General features: G+C 39.1%; 1 protein-coding gene across 1 annotated transcript; it reads left to right on the top strand.

Annotated features, from left to right (window-relative positions):
- Positions 1–5,983: 5,983 nt before the first annotated feature.
- On the top strand, positions 5,984–11,363 carry LOC145157920 (uncharacterized). Its single transcript, XM_079076893.1, has 13 exons — positions 5,984–5,999; positions 6,072–6,157; positions 6,318–6,394; positions 6,820–6,829; positions 6,924–6,994; positions 7,961–8,068; positions 8,220–8,617; positions 8,789–8,851; positions 9,025–9,130; positions 9,238–10,398; positions 10,489–10,734; positions 10,820–10,880; positions 10,965–11,363. Exons 1-10 carry the CDS (start codon positions 5,984–5,986, stop codon positions 9,293–9,295), a joined length of 993 nt encoding a protein of 330 aa, XP_078933019.1. The 3' UTR covers positions 9,296–10,398; positions 10,489–10,734; positions 10,820–10,880; positions 10,965–11,363.
- The last annotated feature ends 6,714 nt before the right edge of the window (positions 11,364–18,077 follow it).

Raw genomic sequence — 18,077 nt, 5'->3', positions numbered from 1 at the left:
ATATATGTTTTATGCTTATATGTTTGTACTTGTGATTATGTACGTTTTTAGTGAAATCCTTACCAGCTTTGGTATTATTTGACTCGGGGGCGAGTCGGTCATTTGTCTCCCAATCATTCAGTAGGGAGTTCGGGTTGCCAATAGGAGAGCTAGAGTGTCTGTTGCGAATCTCTATCACCAACGAACACGGGGTTTCTGCTTCTTCAGTTTATCGGGGTTGCGTGTTGGAAATCTTCTGGTTATCTTTTCCGATAGACTTGATTCCGATTCCGATAGGGGAAGTTTTTGTGATCATGGGTATGGACTGGCTTAGTCATTTCGGTGTCATGATCGACTGCGAGGGTCAGCGAGTGGTAGTTCGAACCCCAAGTGGGGGACAACTGATTGTCTATGGCGAGGGCACCAGATTGGGATCAGGGTTTTGTTCAGCTGCTAGGGCTCGACAGTACATTCAGCACGGGTGTGCGGGTTATCTAGCGTATATGGTGGATACGCGAGTCAGGGATCAGGTTTCAATGTCAGAGGTTCCAGTGGTCAGGGAGTTTGCTGACGTGTTCCCGGAGGAGTTACCCGAAGAGTTAGGTCGAGTTTAGGATCGACCTAGTGCCAAGTGCGGCCCCTATCGCCAAGGCACCATACCGGTTGGCACCACCAGAGATGCAGGTCCTGTTATCCACTCCCGAGGATAGATGATCTTTTCGATCAGTTGTAGGGAGCATCTTGGTTCTCCAATATAGACCTGAGGTCCGGGTACCATTAGGTCAGGGTTAGAGAAGAGGATGTGGAGAAGACCGCGTTCCGGACTCGTTACGGGCATTACGAGTTTGTGGTGATGCTGTTTCGGCTCACCAACGCGCTAGCAGTATTTATGGATGTGATGAATCGGGTCTGCAGACCGATGATCGATCGCCCAGTCATCGTGTTCATAGATGATATCTTGGGGTACTCCAAGACCCGAGAGCAGCATCAGGAGCATCTTCGGGAGCTATTGGGAGTTCTGAGGCGAGAACGGTTTTATGCCAAGTTCTCGAAGTGCGAGTTTTGGTTACGAGAGGTTCAGTTCCTTGGACATCTCGTTAACCAGGAGGGGATTTTGGTCGACCCGACCAAAGTTGAGGCGGTTATGCAGTGGGAGGTTCCGAAATCTCCCTCAGACATCAGGAGCTTGTTGGGATTGGCAGGGTACTATCGGAGATTCATATAGGATTTCTCCAAGATTGCAGTACCCTTCACTCGTCTAACGAGAAAGAAGGTGGATTTCTGGTGGGGCCCCGAGCAGTAGAGGGTGTTTGAGACCCTCATACAGCGATTATGCAAGGCTCCAGTCTTGACTCTTCCGTAGGGAGTTGAGGATTTTGTGGTGTTCTGTGATGCATCCATCACGGGACTAGGAGCGGTCTTCATGAAGAGAGGACGGGTGATAGCCTATGCATCGCGGCAATTGAAGCCGCATGAGACGAGATACCCTACTCATGATTTGGAGTTGGGAGCGGTGGTATTCGCTCTCAAGATTTGGAGACATTACCTCTATGGGGTCCGTTGTACCATATACACGGACCACAAGAGCCTGAGACACATCATGGATTAGCCGAACCTGAATATGAGGCAGCACAGATGGCTGGATGTAGTCAAGGACTACGACCGTGAGATCGTTTACCACCCAGGTAAAGTGAACGTGGTTGCGGATGCTCTGAGCCGCAAGTCAGCTGGATCTTCTACTCCAGTGACGTGCATCAGGATTTCAGTGGATTCTCCACTTGTTGGTTTGATCAGGGAAGCCCAGGCTGAGGGTATGCGTCAGGAGAACTAGAAGCTTGAGAGGATTAGGGGTGAGAACACCCAGTTTGTGCAGGACAACCAGGGATTATTGACCCGTTGCGGTCGGGTCTGGTTTCTGATGTGTGGTGGGTTCAGACAAACTATTATGGAGGAGGCTCATAAGTCTTGCTTCTCTATTCACCCGGGGGCCACCAAGTTGTACCGGGATTTGCGATTGAGTTACTGGTGGCCGTGCATGAAGCGAGAAATCGCTTGGTACGTGGTGAGATGCCTGACCTGCAGGATGGTCAAGGCCAAGCACCAGAGGCCGTATGGAAAGCTGCGGCCTCTAGAGGTTCCCATGTGGAAGTGGGAACAGATCACAATGGATTTTATCACCAAGCTGCCGAGGACGGAGAAGGGCTTCGATGCTATTTGGGTCATCATGGGCCGATTGACCAAGAGCGCCCACTTTTTAGCGATACGGGAGAGTTCATTGGCCAAGAAACTGGCCGATGTGTATATACGCGAGATTGTCGCTCGCCATGGGGTTCCGGTCTCTATTTTTTCAGATCGTGATGTGCGGTTCACTTCCCGATTCCGGCAGAAGTTCCACGAGGAAATGGCACGCGGCTGCACTTCAGCACAACCTATCATCCGCAGACGGACGGTCAGAGTGAGCGGACCATACAGACTCTCGAGGATATGCTGAGGGCCTGCGTTATTGATTTCGGAGGGAGTTGGGACTCCTAACTACCCCTTGCAAAGTTCTCCTATAACAACAGCTTTCACTCTAGTATTGGTGATCCGCCTTATGAGTTGTTGTATGAACGGAGATGTCGCACCCCAGTCTGTTGGGGCGAGGCTGATCACAGGGTGATGGGTCGGACTGAGGTAGTTTTGCAGACTACCGAGATGATTCAGCAGATCAGACAGAGGTTGCAGATCGTACAGAGTCGGCAGAAGAGTTACACCGACCGGCGTCGATCTGAGTTGGAGTTTCAGGTCGGTGACATGGTACTCCTAAAGGTCTCACCCTCAAAGGGTGTGATTCGATTCCGGAAGAGGGGGAAATTGGGTCCCCAATATATCGGGCCATTCAGGATTACTGCCAGGTTTGGCAAGATGGTGTATAGACTAGATCTCCCAGAGGAGCTTAGTCAGATCCACAACACTTTCCATGTTTCACAGTTGCAGAAGTGCATTTAGGATAAGGAGGCAGTAGTGTCATTAGATGATATTCAGGTCGATGAGCGCCTGAATTACGTGGAGAGACCAGTGACAGTTATTGAGAGGAAGGTAAAAGTTGAACGGAGAAAGGAAGTACCTTTGGTAAAGGTACAGTGGTAGCATCGGAGGGGATCTGAGTGGACTTGGGAGCCAGAGGCAGAGATGCTGGAGCATTACCCTGAGTTATTTACCGTAGCAGACTTCAAGGACGAAGTCTAGTTCAATTGGGGGAGAATTGTAACACCCCGACTCCCAGTTATTAGCTTTACAATTTTATTTTCATTTTGGAAGGTCTACTCAACGAGTTGGATGCCATGACTCGTCTAGTAGGAATGAGTTTGCCCATGTGGATTATTAGATCTACTCGACGATTCGGAGAACCCGGACTCGACGAGTAGGAGCTGGGAGATGAAACCCTAAATTTTAGGGTTTGCACCCTATTTAAATGACCTTAAGTCCCTTCCTCCAGCCCTTTACCACCCCTTTGACGGCTGAGAGAAACCCTAATCACCATTAACCTTTTTCTTGAGTGATTGTGAGGCCTAAAGAGTGATTTTGGTGCATTTTGTGAAGAAGGTGTGAAGTATAAGAAGCTTGGAGCAAAGAGGAGCTGGTGGATCTAACTCTACTTCATCTTGGCATCATTTTGAAGGTAACAAGTCATTACCTTGGCTTATCTTTAGCTAGATCTCTTCATGTTTGGGTTTAGAGCCATCTTTAGCACATTTGGGAGTCATTTCAAGTGTTAGGGCAAGATCTGAAGTTGTAACTTCAGATATGGATTCCCCTTGGTCCCTATAGCTATAAAGTTATGAGATTTGGCAAGATTGGGCCTTTCCTTTTAAGTTAACCTTTCCCTTAGTCTAGTTTTGGCATTTAGGACCATGCATGTACGTAAAGTTTGCAACTTTACGTGGAAACCATGTCCTAGGAGGTTGGATCGGCAATATGGAGCTTTGAGGTGGCTTAAAAATATTTGTATAAGAAATGGACTGCATGAACTCGACGAGTCGCTTGGCCGACTCGGCGAGTTGGATGAAGGTTGCATGTGTCTGATTCTGCATGAAATCGGCGAATCGGATGAAGGTTTCCCATGTCTGATTCTGCATGAATTCGGCGATCTAGAAAGAGGAATCGATGAGTCAATTAGGGTTTTTCCCGACATCTGGACCTGCATGAACTCGGCGAGTCAGTTAGGGTTTTATGACTCCCTGTGTTCTTGAGGAACTCGACGAGTTGCTAGCTGCACTCGACGAGTCGGGTCAACATGGACCGTTACATTTGACTTTGACTTTGACTAAGGGTTGACCAATTGGACTTTTGAGGGTATTTTGGTAAATTGGGAATTTATGGAGTGGAATCATTGGTGGATATAGGTGTTGGACTTGGAGCTGAATTTGGTGGAGTTTGACTTTATCACTTCGAACTACTTGTGAGATGAGTTTTCCTCACTATACTCAAGGGTCTAAGGCACCAAGGCCGACCCTTCTTGGATGGTTATCTTGATATGTTATGCTAGTATGATCTGTAGATCAGTATACTGGTTTATAGGATGGTATTATGTTGTTATGATCTGTTAGATCAGTATCCTGGTAGATAGGATGTTATTATGCTATTATGATATGTTAGATCGGTTTTCTTGTCTATAGACTGTTATGTGATTATCTGATATATGTGCACATGTTTGTTTGGTGGTTGAGACTTATCTGCTTTGTGTGAGAGCCAACATACCTAGGCATTCCAACCCGATGGTTGTGGGCCATGAGGATTCCATCCGGAGGATGATTGGACTCGTAGTATGTGGGCATTCGAACCCGATAGGTTGTGGGCCTGGGGTATTCCATCCCAGGGATAAGTAGACCCATAGTATGTTGGCATTCCAACCAAATGGTTGAGGGCCTGCGGTATTCCAAACTGATGGTTGATTGGACCCATAGTATGCTGTTTGTGATTATATGTATATTGTTGTGTGTATGGGTATTTTGGGGGAACTCACTAAGCTTCGGGCTTACAGTTTCAGTTTTGGTCTCAGGTACATCAGATGATCACGGGAAGGCGAAGGCATGATCGTACAACTCCTCACATTTTATGATTTTGATTTCTGGGATACTCTGACATGAAAATATTTTGAAAACACTTTGTAATAATTAATGGTTTTAAATGGTTGAAAATTTTTAAATTTTCTCAAATTTTATGGATGTTACATTAGTTTCTTTTGCAATTCATTCTAATATTGTTGATTTTGAGAGTTTTTAACAAATATCGGCATGGTTCTACTGTTCTGGTGAGTTTTTCTCCCCTGTTGGTAACATAATCCATTGATTTAACTTTATCACTTTTGTACTGAGAATTTTCTCTTTGATATTAAAGTTTGTTGTTAAACTTATATGCTAGCTTAATTATGCTCAACTCTCTCACGATCATTCGCTTAATTAACATTTTTCTCATCAATGGTTATGTATATATTGACTTGCATATTTGAAAGATACCTTAAATCAATAAGTTTGATCATGCAACTCTGAATGTTTTTTTGAAGGGAGAACATCACGTTTTGTAATCCGTTTTTCTATTTGATCAGACAAAAGGTACTAATATTTTCCCTAATTTCCATCTTTGATTTTTACTTCAGATCTTTAATTCCTTTACATAGCGGTTGATTGAAGCTGAAGGTTCAAGAAAAACTGGATAAATTATGGAAGAAGGGTAATTTGGTGTTTTTCTACTTTTCGATTACAAATCCCAATTGTTGGATATAATGTCTAAGTGAAGGTTTTAACTTCTTTTATATGTTTTAAGTTACCTCTCAAATTTCATAAGACAATCAACATGTTATTTACAATTATGGAGGATTTTAAGCTCTAATCTTGTTTGTATGTAATCTTCTTTGTATTAGTTAGGCCAAATACCATGTTGCAAGAGTCTATTTTCCAATCAACTTCAATTCCAAAGCGTCTCGTTACATTTGTTCTCATGGAAGTGGCCAAATTGTAAGAATATGGAATTTACAGAAGGTGTATAAAGTACTTACAAGGTCATACAGACACAATAACATATGTGATACAATTTCAAATATGAACATTTAGCTTCCATTAGTCTTAGTGGTGATCTTATAGTTCACAACCTTGCATCAGGCGCTAGGGCTACTAAACTGAAGGATCCTAATAGGCAGGTGTGTCTTCTTCTCCAACTTTATGGCTATCAGAAAACCATTAAGAATCTTAGTTCTTATTGGTCTTTATAATTCATGCACCTTCGTATTTCTGATTGTTCTAGATGTTTGTTTGTTGGTTCGAGCTCTCAGGTCTTAAGGGGTACTTGATTATCAATAGATTAACAACCACCTTTCAGTGACAGCTGACAATGATGAATCTGTTCATTTGTGGGACACAACTATTGGAACCCAAAGGTTTCTTGGTTAAAGTAGCATTCTGCACCAACTGTTGGTGTTAGTTTTTCACCCTCCAATGACAAAGTCTCTCTTTTAACTTTTAACTTTTAACTTTTGTTTAATCGTCATTTTTGTACAATTATTTTGTTCTTTCTTTTATAAGTTTGACTTATGACAAATGATTGCTACAGTGAGAATAGATAAAAAACGTTATACAAATACCTTCTTTTTGCATACATTGTGAAGCACCATTTTCTTCATTGGCCATACATGATGATGGACACACTTTAGCAGCTGGAACAACTATTGGATAGGTGAGGTTTTATGATTTTTGTGCAAAGGCTCAAGATTTTATTGTTCTTCGCGTCTATGAAAATCTAAGGTAAATCCACTTTCATAAATCTATTTTTATTGTTTATTTATGTTTTATATGATATTTACAGGTTGTATCAAGTTTATGTTAGCAAAGATCAAAAACCAATATATTTGAATCAAAAAACTTTTCATATATGGTTTAAGCTTATGTTATTTGTGGTTCTTATTACAGGATGTAGTTACAATAAGCATATATACAACAATTCCTTTCTATTCTCACCTCAATGCCAATCTGTTAATTAAGTATGTTTCTTCTTATAAGTACTTATATTCACTTGATATTGTTGTATTGTTGCTTCAATTGATATTTGTTTTGTGATTACATCGAGTTTAATTAATCAGATATAGATTTTTTGTTGTGAAAATCAGCCTAAAATTTGAATTTATGCTTCTGATTTGGAATTTATGGCTCCAAAACCGTAGTCGTAATCTCACCTTCCTGAAATAGACGAGATCTTTTCTTGATATATAAAATTTAAGGGCATTATTTATCAATATGATATGTAGGTTCGCCAAAATCGCTACTATATAAAATTTATTATTGTCCAAAATTTACAAATTAAGTTGAATTTAGTATCATATTCATGCAACTTGTTTATGCTTCTTACGATTACACCACAATGTGTTCATTTCGGTTGTATTTGTAATCTCTAATAGATCTTCAGAGACTAGCTAGTTTGTCATCATGTCCGTCTGTCTGGATAAAGTGATGTATACATATAGTTTGTATGCCTGTTTCTTATTTGTCCAGATTCAGTCCTTAACTCATTAAGACAAGTTTGATGCATTTGAAGGTGGTAGAAGAAAGAACATATCATAAGAGAGTACCTATTATTTTACATCAGATTGAAGCAGAGGTTTGTACTTTTTTACAAATTATAAATTCACATCTGTTACTTAATTGTGGTTCTTGTAAAGTTTTTGGTCTCTATTCTTCCAAGATAAAAGCTTATTGCAATTTTGGTTCCAAAAATAGTCATTTTACATGGAATATGGACAAAAAAATGTTACAAAAGCCTTAGGTAAGTACCAAAATTTTAAAAACAAATTGCAGGGACCAAAAATGTAATTTACTATTCATATTATTAGTGTGTCTTACCTCATTCATTATAGGATTTTGGTTATTGTCATTTTTTTAACTTTTGACAAATAAGTGTATCTTGGTTTTTCATGAGAATGTTTTTAACATTTATGTAAAATGTTTATCAGGAGATTGAAAAAATGCAAGCGCAACAACCATGTTATAATAGCTCATGTGATTACGTTGAGCTTCTTGCTGATTTGCCATGTTAGAAAACTAGTGAAGAACATGAATTAGTATATACTATAATTCCTAAAACCTTAGCTACAGTGTAATTTTTTCTCTTTCCTGTCTTGCCACAGAAGTTTTTATTCTCATTCTAAAGACACAATAACAATTCCGTCTTCCCATTCTTCTCTTCTGTTCTTATCGTCAACCTTGCCGTAGCTTCTACTTTGTTTCGTGCTTATCTTCTTCTCGTCAGCGTCGGTTGCCGCCCTTTTCCTCCAATAAGGTTCGTTTGTGTTTTGTTTATATTTTTCTTCCCTCACCAGATGCAAGAACCTTTTCCCTTGACCACTTCTCTCTCTGTGTGTTTCTCTTCCATTCAGAAGTTAGCACCGCCATCCTCAAAGCCTCAAAATTTCTTCTCCGATCATCTCATAACCACCACCACCACCACCACCCTACATGCCACCTTTTCATCACCTCCGTCTTTGACAACCTTTGTCGACAGGAACATCGAGAGCCGCCGTTCGACCGGCCATCATCAAGTCGCTCCTGTCTCCACCCTTATCTCTACACACACCGCCATCACCACTTCCCCTTTATGAGCTTTGTCTCAGGTTCAATTTTATGATTTAATCCTTTACTTTTTATTTCGTTTAGTCGATTCTTAAGTTTTTATGGCCTTTGTTTGATTAATTGTCAAGTTTTTCTTTTGTTTAGCCAATTCTTATGTTTTTATGACCTTTCTTTGATCGATTGTCACATTTTCTATGCTTCACTTCTTTCAGGAGGGCCGAGGGTATATATTCTACACCGCCATCACCACTTCCCCTTTATGAGCTTTGTCTCAGGTTCGATTTTATGATTTAATGCTTTAGTTTTTATTTCGTTTAGTTGATTTTTAAGTTTTTATGGCCTTTGTTTGATTAATTATCAATTTTTTTCTTTTGTTTAGTCAATTCTTAGGTTTTTATGAGCTTTCTTTTATCGATTGTTACATCTTTTTATGCTTTACTTCTCCCAGGAGGGTATATATTCTACATGTCGGTTGAAAAAGATAGGTGTATAGAGGTTGTTAATATGCTAAAGGGAAGTGCACATGCAGTGTTTGTGGAAATGCCCAAGAGAAGGTAACATGTTTCTATTATCTGTTATAGATCAAATATGTTGCAGGTTTGTACATGTTTCTATTATCTGTCATCAATCATCAGTCATGTTATTTTTTTCATATGAACAGGTTTCTAAATCTTCTTCAGAGTTGGAATTGGGTAGATTACAGACATATGAGCTGGTGAGGCCGGAAGGTATCTTTCTATCAGGTTGTTGTATCAAGACATACGTTTCCATCTGAACTTCTAACCTTAAGGACTTTTTGTTTTGATTTGTTTTGCATTTTTATGTACAACTATATTTTTTTACAAAACTGGCCGTTTTAATCTATATTCCACGCCTTCCTGTTCCTCCTGCATAATAATCTCATTGGTTGCTGGTATCTCTTTATTTCATGTATAACCTTATTGTCTTTTAAGTATGATTACATTTTGTAAAGTATAATGGTTAATAATAAACACTTATACTTAAAAGACAATTGACTTATGTATGTTTGCAGAGGCCATGACCAAAAAAGCAACAATCTAATTTTTGGGTGAAGAAGGTAAACATGAAAAACATATGTTGCCAAATTATTAGTTATTTAATTTGGTAAGTACTTTATTTTTAATGCCAAACTTCTTACACTTAATTTTGGGATTGTCCACGTATTGGACTTGCTTCTTCATCTTTTAATCTCAACTATAGCACATACACTCGTCTAAAATTATTTTTCTTTTTTTCTTTCACAAAATAAGGTATTTTCAATTTGCAACCCTTTTCTTTAGTAAATTATATTTATAGTTTGTAAACATAGTAATTTATGATGGCATGGTAGCAGGATGATATGTTCTCAGAATCGCAAACGATTGTCAAATGAAGCATTTTTGTTGTTTACTATTCATATTCTTGAATGCCAAGCAAGAGGTACAAAAAAATTGTCAAATGAAGCATTTTTGTTGTTTAGCCATGGAGATTTTTACGGTATAATTAGAAAAAATAAAATATTAGTGGCTAAATCTCAAAACTAAGTAAAGGCAGAAACAGTAGTAAAAGCAGAATCATGTATGTGTATGAGAGAAAGCGAGATGCAAATATGCTCCCGAAATTGAATAGAACATATATATTTCAAACTTAAACATTCACTCGTGAATTGTGGTCGTGAGTCACATTAACTATTCTATTTAATGATTTACTCTAATCTTTTTTTATCATTCCCGTTATGATGTTGTACACATTTATTTTTAATAATTTTACTTTTTTAATTGTTTACAGATTGTTGATCTTTCCTATTATTGTAGAATAAGAGGTAAACTTTCATGCATTGTTACTATACATATTGTTATAATCTTTCTGAATTAGTTATGTGATATTTAAATTTCCATCTATTGATACACAGTGAATAGAGAAGATTGCATATCAATTCTTCACAACCAAAGTACAATCAACTTTGCAGCACTTTTGAAAGAAGGGGTAACTCAATTTTAATCCTTTAAAAATTGAATTTTTTGGTTCTTGTAGGATAACATGACTATAACAGGGGCAAAAGTGTCAGAAAATTATATTATCGAGGACAGATGTGTGAAGACTCTCAAAGCTGATCTTCCTTTTCACTGTCCTCCCTTTTCCTTTACACCTACTCGAGGTGATCTTCCTTTACACCAACAGTCAATTTCTTTCTTACTTACTCTACTTCATCCCTAAATTTTTTGTTGTATTTGCGTTTTTAGGTGTATCAAAGATTTGAATTTGAAGAATTTTTCAACAGAGGAAGCAAATCTCTGTTTCAAGGTGTGCAATGTTCCAAAATTATCAAAACCATCGGCAAAAACGTATCCCGTATATAGAAAGTAACATTGACCCTGTTGAATATAGGGGCTTATTTAGATGATAGAATCAACAAGGTTTGTGGGCCCGCCTGGTGTCGGGAAAACATCATTGGCATCATCAATTGCTGCTGCTCTTGGGAGGAAGTTCATAAGAATTATCTCTTGTTGGTGTAAAAGATGATGCTGACATTAGAGGCCATAGAAGGACATACATTGGAAGCATGCCAGGTCGCCTCATTGATGGATTAAAGGTGAATTTTTTCATTTTTTTTAAACAAAAATATGTTTGAAATTTTTACTTTTATGAGCTATATAACATTTCAGGTCAAATTAATGTAATATGTTTTGATTAATATTATACTCTGTTCTACCATTTGGTACAGTACAGTTTGAAATAAGGAAAAAAAACAAACACAGCGCCAAAGGCGCAGCTAATTCCCCTCTAGTTGGAATTAAAAGCTGAAAAAACATAGGCTTGATATTGATCATTATGGGTTAGAAAGCCACACAAAGGTTTATTGAATATCTATTTGTTTGCAATGTTGGAAATACATTTATTTTTTCTTTTAGGTAGCGTTTATTTGTTACGATGGAATCATGGAAGGAATAGAATGGTTTATTCCATTGGAATGGAAAAGAAAATGTTGTTTTTTCATTTGATAAAATAGAATTTTTATGATTTTATATATGCTGATATTTAATTATTTATTTTATGTTATATTATAGATAAAAATTATGTAAATATAATAGTCTAAATTATAGTATTTCATTAGTATTTACCGGCATAAATGTGCCACAAAACATTTTTTGTATTTTTGCACATAAAAAAGTGCCACTAAAATCTTAAAATATGTGACTAAAAAGTAGCATGCATTTTTGTAGCAAATTTAGTCGATTCCATATATAAAATGGACTATATTATCTTTACTAATTTCGTTTTAATTAAATAATTATTGAAATTATTGAAAAATAACAAGTCCCACCCTTTCACACTCTCACAAATGCGCATACACACCCACACATACTCTCTCTCTTTCTCTCCCTCTCTCTCCTTCACACACACACACTCTCACTCTCTTTCTCTCTCTCTCTCTCTCTCTCTCTCTATATATATATATATATATATATATATATATATATATATATATAAGAACACAATGTCACCACTATGAGTTCTACTATGAGTTCTGGCAAGATGAATTCAACTCGGATCTAAGAGGCATACCAATCGAATTGAGCTCAGATCTAAGTTGGATCTATCTTAGCCTTATTACCACAACTCAGAAGTCACTTTAGAACAATATCTCAGATCCAAGAAAAAAAAATTAAAGGTTTTAATTTGTGGGTTACGGAGTAGCCAATATGGACTCTACGTGCTACAACCTAGAGTTCTACCAGATCACCGCCTATACAGTCTCTAGAGAAGAAACTAGTCTAAAAGAGTATAACAATACGAGATGTGGATGTGAAGTCTTGTCATTCACCATAGATTGTTGGGGAAAGCATCAACATATTCACTGACCACCTCTACATCAGACAAACTCGATTTCTTGTTGGAAGCATCGACAATGATCATTAAGAATATTGAAAACCCTTCTCTATGCACTTGTGTGCTTTCGTAACCAAATTCAAGACATAGACATTGGACGTTTCTCTCAATATGGAATGACATAACCACCCACCATAGAGGTATACACATAAGTTTCTCTATATAAAGTTTTTGATCTCGATTGGCTAAATCCATACCATAATGATAAGCACATCAAAACACCCGACTCCAAAAGGAACCAGTGTCCATAAAATAGTATTTTCAGCGATATCAACAATACAATCATCATACTTTTCCCAAACAGCAATAGGATCCCTGTACGACCACTTAGATATCTAATGTTGGCATCAACGGACTCTGAGGTAAATTGAATTGATCACATAAAGAAAATTGCATAAAAAATCTACTGGCACTCGCATCAAATATAACATTACATGAACAAAATTAATTAAGAAGGTTTCGAAAATAAACTCATCGTTGCATCGAGCCTCATCGGTTGTCATGGTGAATGCACATACTTTTGCCTTAGGAATATGGTCTTTCTTCTCACCAGCACCCATCTGGACCTTGGGATTGGTGTACTGAGTACAGACATGACCCATCTATCTGCAGTTGTAACACATCAACTAAGTTCTCTTGCAATCCTCAAGATGTTTTCCCATTTTACCATACAGTCTGCATCTCGCGGTACTAATGTTACATTGATGTCTGTGTGAGAAATGACATTTCTTATAGTATTACAGCTTTTCATGTAGGTCTTTCTTCATTTAATTGAACAACTACTTCTTTGAGGACCCATACTAAACCTCCAACTTGCGTTTCTCCCTAGATTTCACTATGACACTGTAACAACCCAAAATAGAGGTGAAAATTTTCCATTTAATGGTCTATCAAATCATTCATTAATTGTTGAGAACCAACATCAATTCATAATATTCAAAACATTAGAGTACAATTATTTCAAATACGGAAATCATGAGGGGAGGATGTTGTGCCTTCACGTCGGGCCCTTTCCTTTTGAACCGGAAGTACCTGAAACCATAAACATAAACTGTAAGCACAAAGCTTAGTGAATTCACCAAAATACCACATAAAAAAACACACAAGTTCCATGGGCCACCCCATGGTCTTTCCTTGCAATGCCCAGGGCCAAATCCCGGTCTTACATACAAGTGTCATGGGCTACCCCCATGGTCTTTCCTTGCAATGTCGAGGGACATATCTCGGTCTTACATACAAGTGTCATGGGCCAAATCTTGGTCTTTCATACAATTGCCATGGGCCAGATCATGGTCTTTCATGCAACCATCATATAGACAACTAGCATTCTACATAACATGTAACGGGCCGGCATTGGTACCTTCGACCCATGGATATAGTGAGAAAACTCACCTTACAAATAGATAAGCAAACTGAATGGCACGCCGCTCTGAGATGAACTCTACCAATCACCTTAATAAATTCAAGGACACAACCTCATCATATTGGTCAAAATACCTAAAATAAACATAGGTCAAATCCTAGCAAAAATCCATGTCAAAGTCAACTGAGTCAACTAAGCTGACTCAGTGAGTACGCGGGGCGTGCCCCTAACATACTGCATGGTTGACCAGAATCGAGGAGCTAACCATGTACGTGTAGCATACCCCGTGGTACGCCCAGCATACGCGGCTGCTATCCTCTTAAGCCATTAAGTACTTAATCCTTAAGCACATACATCCAAAATCTAGATCTAGACTCAAAAAGATGTGCTTAAACATTAAGTTTCCAACTTTATTGTCTATCATGGATATTAAGACACTAGCTCCAAAAACCCTAACTTCTTTACCCATTAAGACACACTAGCTATTCATAGGAATAAATTAATCACCAAGAACCCATTTTATGACTTAACACACCCTAAAACCTCTAAAAGGACAAATCAAAACGTCTTGGAGTATCACCCATACAAAGAAAAACTTAGGACAAAAAGGTGACAAATTTGAGCTACAACTAGATCCATAAGAAACATGCACCAAGATTGAAGCTTTTTACCTCCATAAGATGCACAATGAAGAGGAAATGATGGATCCAAAGTCTTGAGTGAAACACCACCACCTCAAGGTTCTTCCTTCTACACCAAGGCTCCAAAATGACACCAAAAAAGGGCTATTCAAGCTTCACAAAGCACTCACACTCTTAGGGTTTCAAAATGAGGAAGGGGGTTGAAGATAAGAGGGTGCATGAGGATATAAATGTGCTTAAATAGGGTCAAAAACCTAAAAATTAGGGTTTGTAACTTGGTTGTGTACTCCCTGCGTACCAGCGTACGCTTAGCGTACTAGCACAGAACCGAGTATGCCCAACATATCAAGGTGTACGCCCAGCGTGCTAAGCTGCATCCGAAAATAACAAAAATTCCATTGGGGACCATTCTTGCAAACAAAACACAACCCAAGGGTTAAAAGCGAATACCTAAAAATTATATATGTTACAACTCTCCCCTACTTGAACTAGACTTCGTCCTCGAAGTCTTATGTGAATAGATATGGGTAGTTCTCTCGCATCTCCGCCTTAGGCGCCTATGTCCATTCGGAACCCTTCCGATGCTGCCACTGGAACTTGACCGGTGACACTTCCTTGTTACACAGAGCCTTCATCTTCCGATCTAAGATCGCCACCTATCTTTCCATATAATTTAGGCGATCATCAACCTGAATATCATCCAGAGGAACAACTGCGGACTCATGGGCCATACACTTCCAAAGCTGAGATACATGGAAGGTGTTATAGATCTGGCTGAGCTCATCAGGTAAATCCAGTTGGTAAGCAACCTTGCCTATACGGGCCGAAATCCTGAAAGGTCCAATGAATCTGGGGCCCAGCTTTCCCCGCTTCTGAAATCGGATGACACCTTTCCAAGGTGACACATTCAGAAGCACCAAGTCTCCTACCTGGAACTCAAGGTCCGAACCTCACCGATCTACATAACTCTTCTGCCGGCTTTGTGCGACTCGCAATCTATCGTGCAGCTGCAAAATCAGCTCAGAGGTTTTAAGTACAACCTCTGTGCCCCCATGACTCGATGCCCAACCTCCCCCAACAAACCAGGGTCCTGCACCTTCTTCTATAAAACATCCCCAATGACGGTCGGTCGATACTAGCATGATAACTGTTGTTGTAGGAGAACTCGGCTAGTGGAAGGTAAGTATCCCAACTCCCTCCAAAATCTAACACACAATCCCGGAGCATATCTTCGAGCATTTGAATCTTTCGCTCGCTTTGGCCGTCAGTCTGGGGATGGTATGTTGTACTAAAGTGCAGCTAAGTACCCAATTCCTCCTGAAACTTCCTCCAAAACCTGGAGGTGAAACGAATATCCTGTCCCGAAACTGGAACCCCGTGTTGAACTACCACCTCCCGAACATAGATGTTAGCTAACTTCTCAGCGGATATACTCTCGACAATCGGCATGAAATGCATACTCTTGATCAATCTATCAACAATGTCCTAGATAGAATCAAAACCACGTGCCGTCCTTGGCAATTTTGTGATGAAGTACATGGTAATCTCTTCCCACTTCCACATGGAAATGGGTAAGGGCTGCTTCTTGTCGTGAGGTCTCTGGTGCTCGGCCTTGACTTTCCTGTAAGTCAAGCACCGCCCAACAAACCAATCTATCTCCCTATTCATGCATGGCCACCAATAACTCAACCTCAGATCCCTATACATCTTCGTGGCTCCCCGGATGGACAGAAAACTTTGAGTTATGAGCCTCCTCCAGAACTGTCTGTCTCACCCCACCTGATGCCGGAACCCAAACTCGTCCATATTGAGTCAATAACCCTTGACTGTGCCTGAAAAATAGGGGAATATGTCCCCTGATCCGCTCGGCCTTCCAATTCTCCTTTCTCAAACCCTCCACCTGAGCCTTCTTGATTAAATCCAACAAAGGCGATGTGACAACAATTCTCAAGAAAAATCTTTGATAGAAGAACTCATCGCATTGTGGCTCAAATCATTGGCCACTACATTGGCCTTCCCAAGGTGGTATAGGATCTTGCAATCATAATCCTTTACTACATCCAACCATCTCCAATGCCGCATATTCAGATTCGGCTGATCCATCAAATGCCTCAAACTCTTGTGTTCAGTGTAGATAGTACACCGAACCCCATACAAATATTATCTCAAAATATTGAGGGCAAACATCACAGCCCCCAACTCCAAATCGTGCGTAGGGTAGTTCGCCTCATGAGGCTTCAGCTGCTTCAAAGCGTAAGCAATCACGTGACGCCTCTGCATAAGAACGGCTCCCAAACCCGAAATAGAGGCATCACAATAAACCACAAAATCATCCAAATCCTCAGGAAGCGCGAGAATAGGGGCCTCACACAATCTCTGCCTCAGAGTCTCAAAAGCCAACCGATGATCAGGTCCCCATCTAAAATACACATTCTTCTTTGCCAAACTGGTTGTATGTTATTTAATTGGATACTATTAAAGACCAACAATTTTTTTTTTGTAAAATAAATTATGCGCGAATGACCAGTCATTGGGACAGTCCGTATGTGTAGTCCTAATGTTTTTTCATATTTAGTCGATTTGGATTATATATTTTTGTTGCACATTTTACCGGATTATTTATCTTTATGAACCAAAGAGCTTTTAGCTCAGCGGTATCAGGTGGTGCCTCCCTCTTTGAGGTCGAGGGTTCATGTTCCGTTGTGGACATAGGTGGAATTAGGTGTTAGTTTAAGTGTAGATTATATATTTATGTTTTTCTGTTCAAAAAAAATATTATCTTTATGAATTTCGTTTTAATTAAATATCGACAAAATTATAAAAAGGGAAATTGAATAATTTAACCCTAATAAATAAATTATTTGCAAAAAATTATCATTTTTTTAACTAACCATTTTCTCCGAAATATAACATTCCAGAGAGGTCTCCGAAACATTGTTCCGTAAAATAACCGGGTCGTAGTGGCCGTCTTCCATGTCAGAGTTGCAAGTTAGAGATAGAATCGGAATCACATGTCGGAATCGCGTCGAAAAGTCTAAGCATGATCTGGAATGAAGTCGAGGGTCCGGACGTTTTCAAAATATATTCCGGATTTTGAAATTCAAATTCCTGACCTGGAACACGTACGAGAGTTATGAAATAGTCATTCTGGAAGCATCGAAATGTGTCGGCTCACCCGAAAACGAGTCTGAAATACATTCCGGAACAACCCATTTCGACGAATGAGGTTATTTTGAAAAAAATGGGTTATATTTTTAAAAAATACATATAAAAATGGTTAGTTTACTCGATTTCCCTCATAAAGCAGGTCTTTGTAGTTTGTCAAAAAATTTCAATTTGGTCCAAAAAGACTTGGACTAGCACCATCAGTCTAAAATTTGAATTTGTTGTAAGTTTGGTCCAAAATTTTTTATAATGACAGATTTGTCCCTATTAATATGATTTTCTCTTTTTTCTTACTTATTTTTCTAATTTTAGATTAAAAAAAAACAAGAAAATAATAATAATAAAAAACTCACCCCTGCTACCACACCCACCTACTATCTATTTAACATACATACTACCAGTGTCTCTCTCTCTCTCTCTCTCTCTCTCTCTCTCTCTCTC

The sequence above is a fragment of the Lactuca virosa genome, chromosome 2, assembly GCF_052849685.1.
Source record: "Lactuca virosa cultivar CGN04683 chromosome 2, Lactuca_virosa_CGN04683_v6, whole genome shotgun sequence".
NCBI classification, from domain to species: Eukaryota; Viridiplantae; Streptophyta; class Magnoliopsida; order Asterales; family Asteraceae; genus Lactuca; species Lactuca virosa.
The sequence above is the reverse complement of the archived record's forward strand: the minus strand, read 5'-3'. Positions and strand labels throughout refer to the sequence as shown.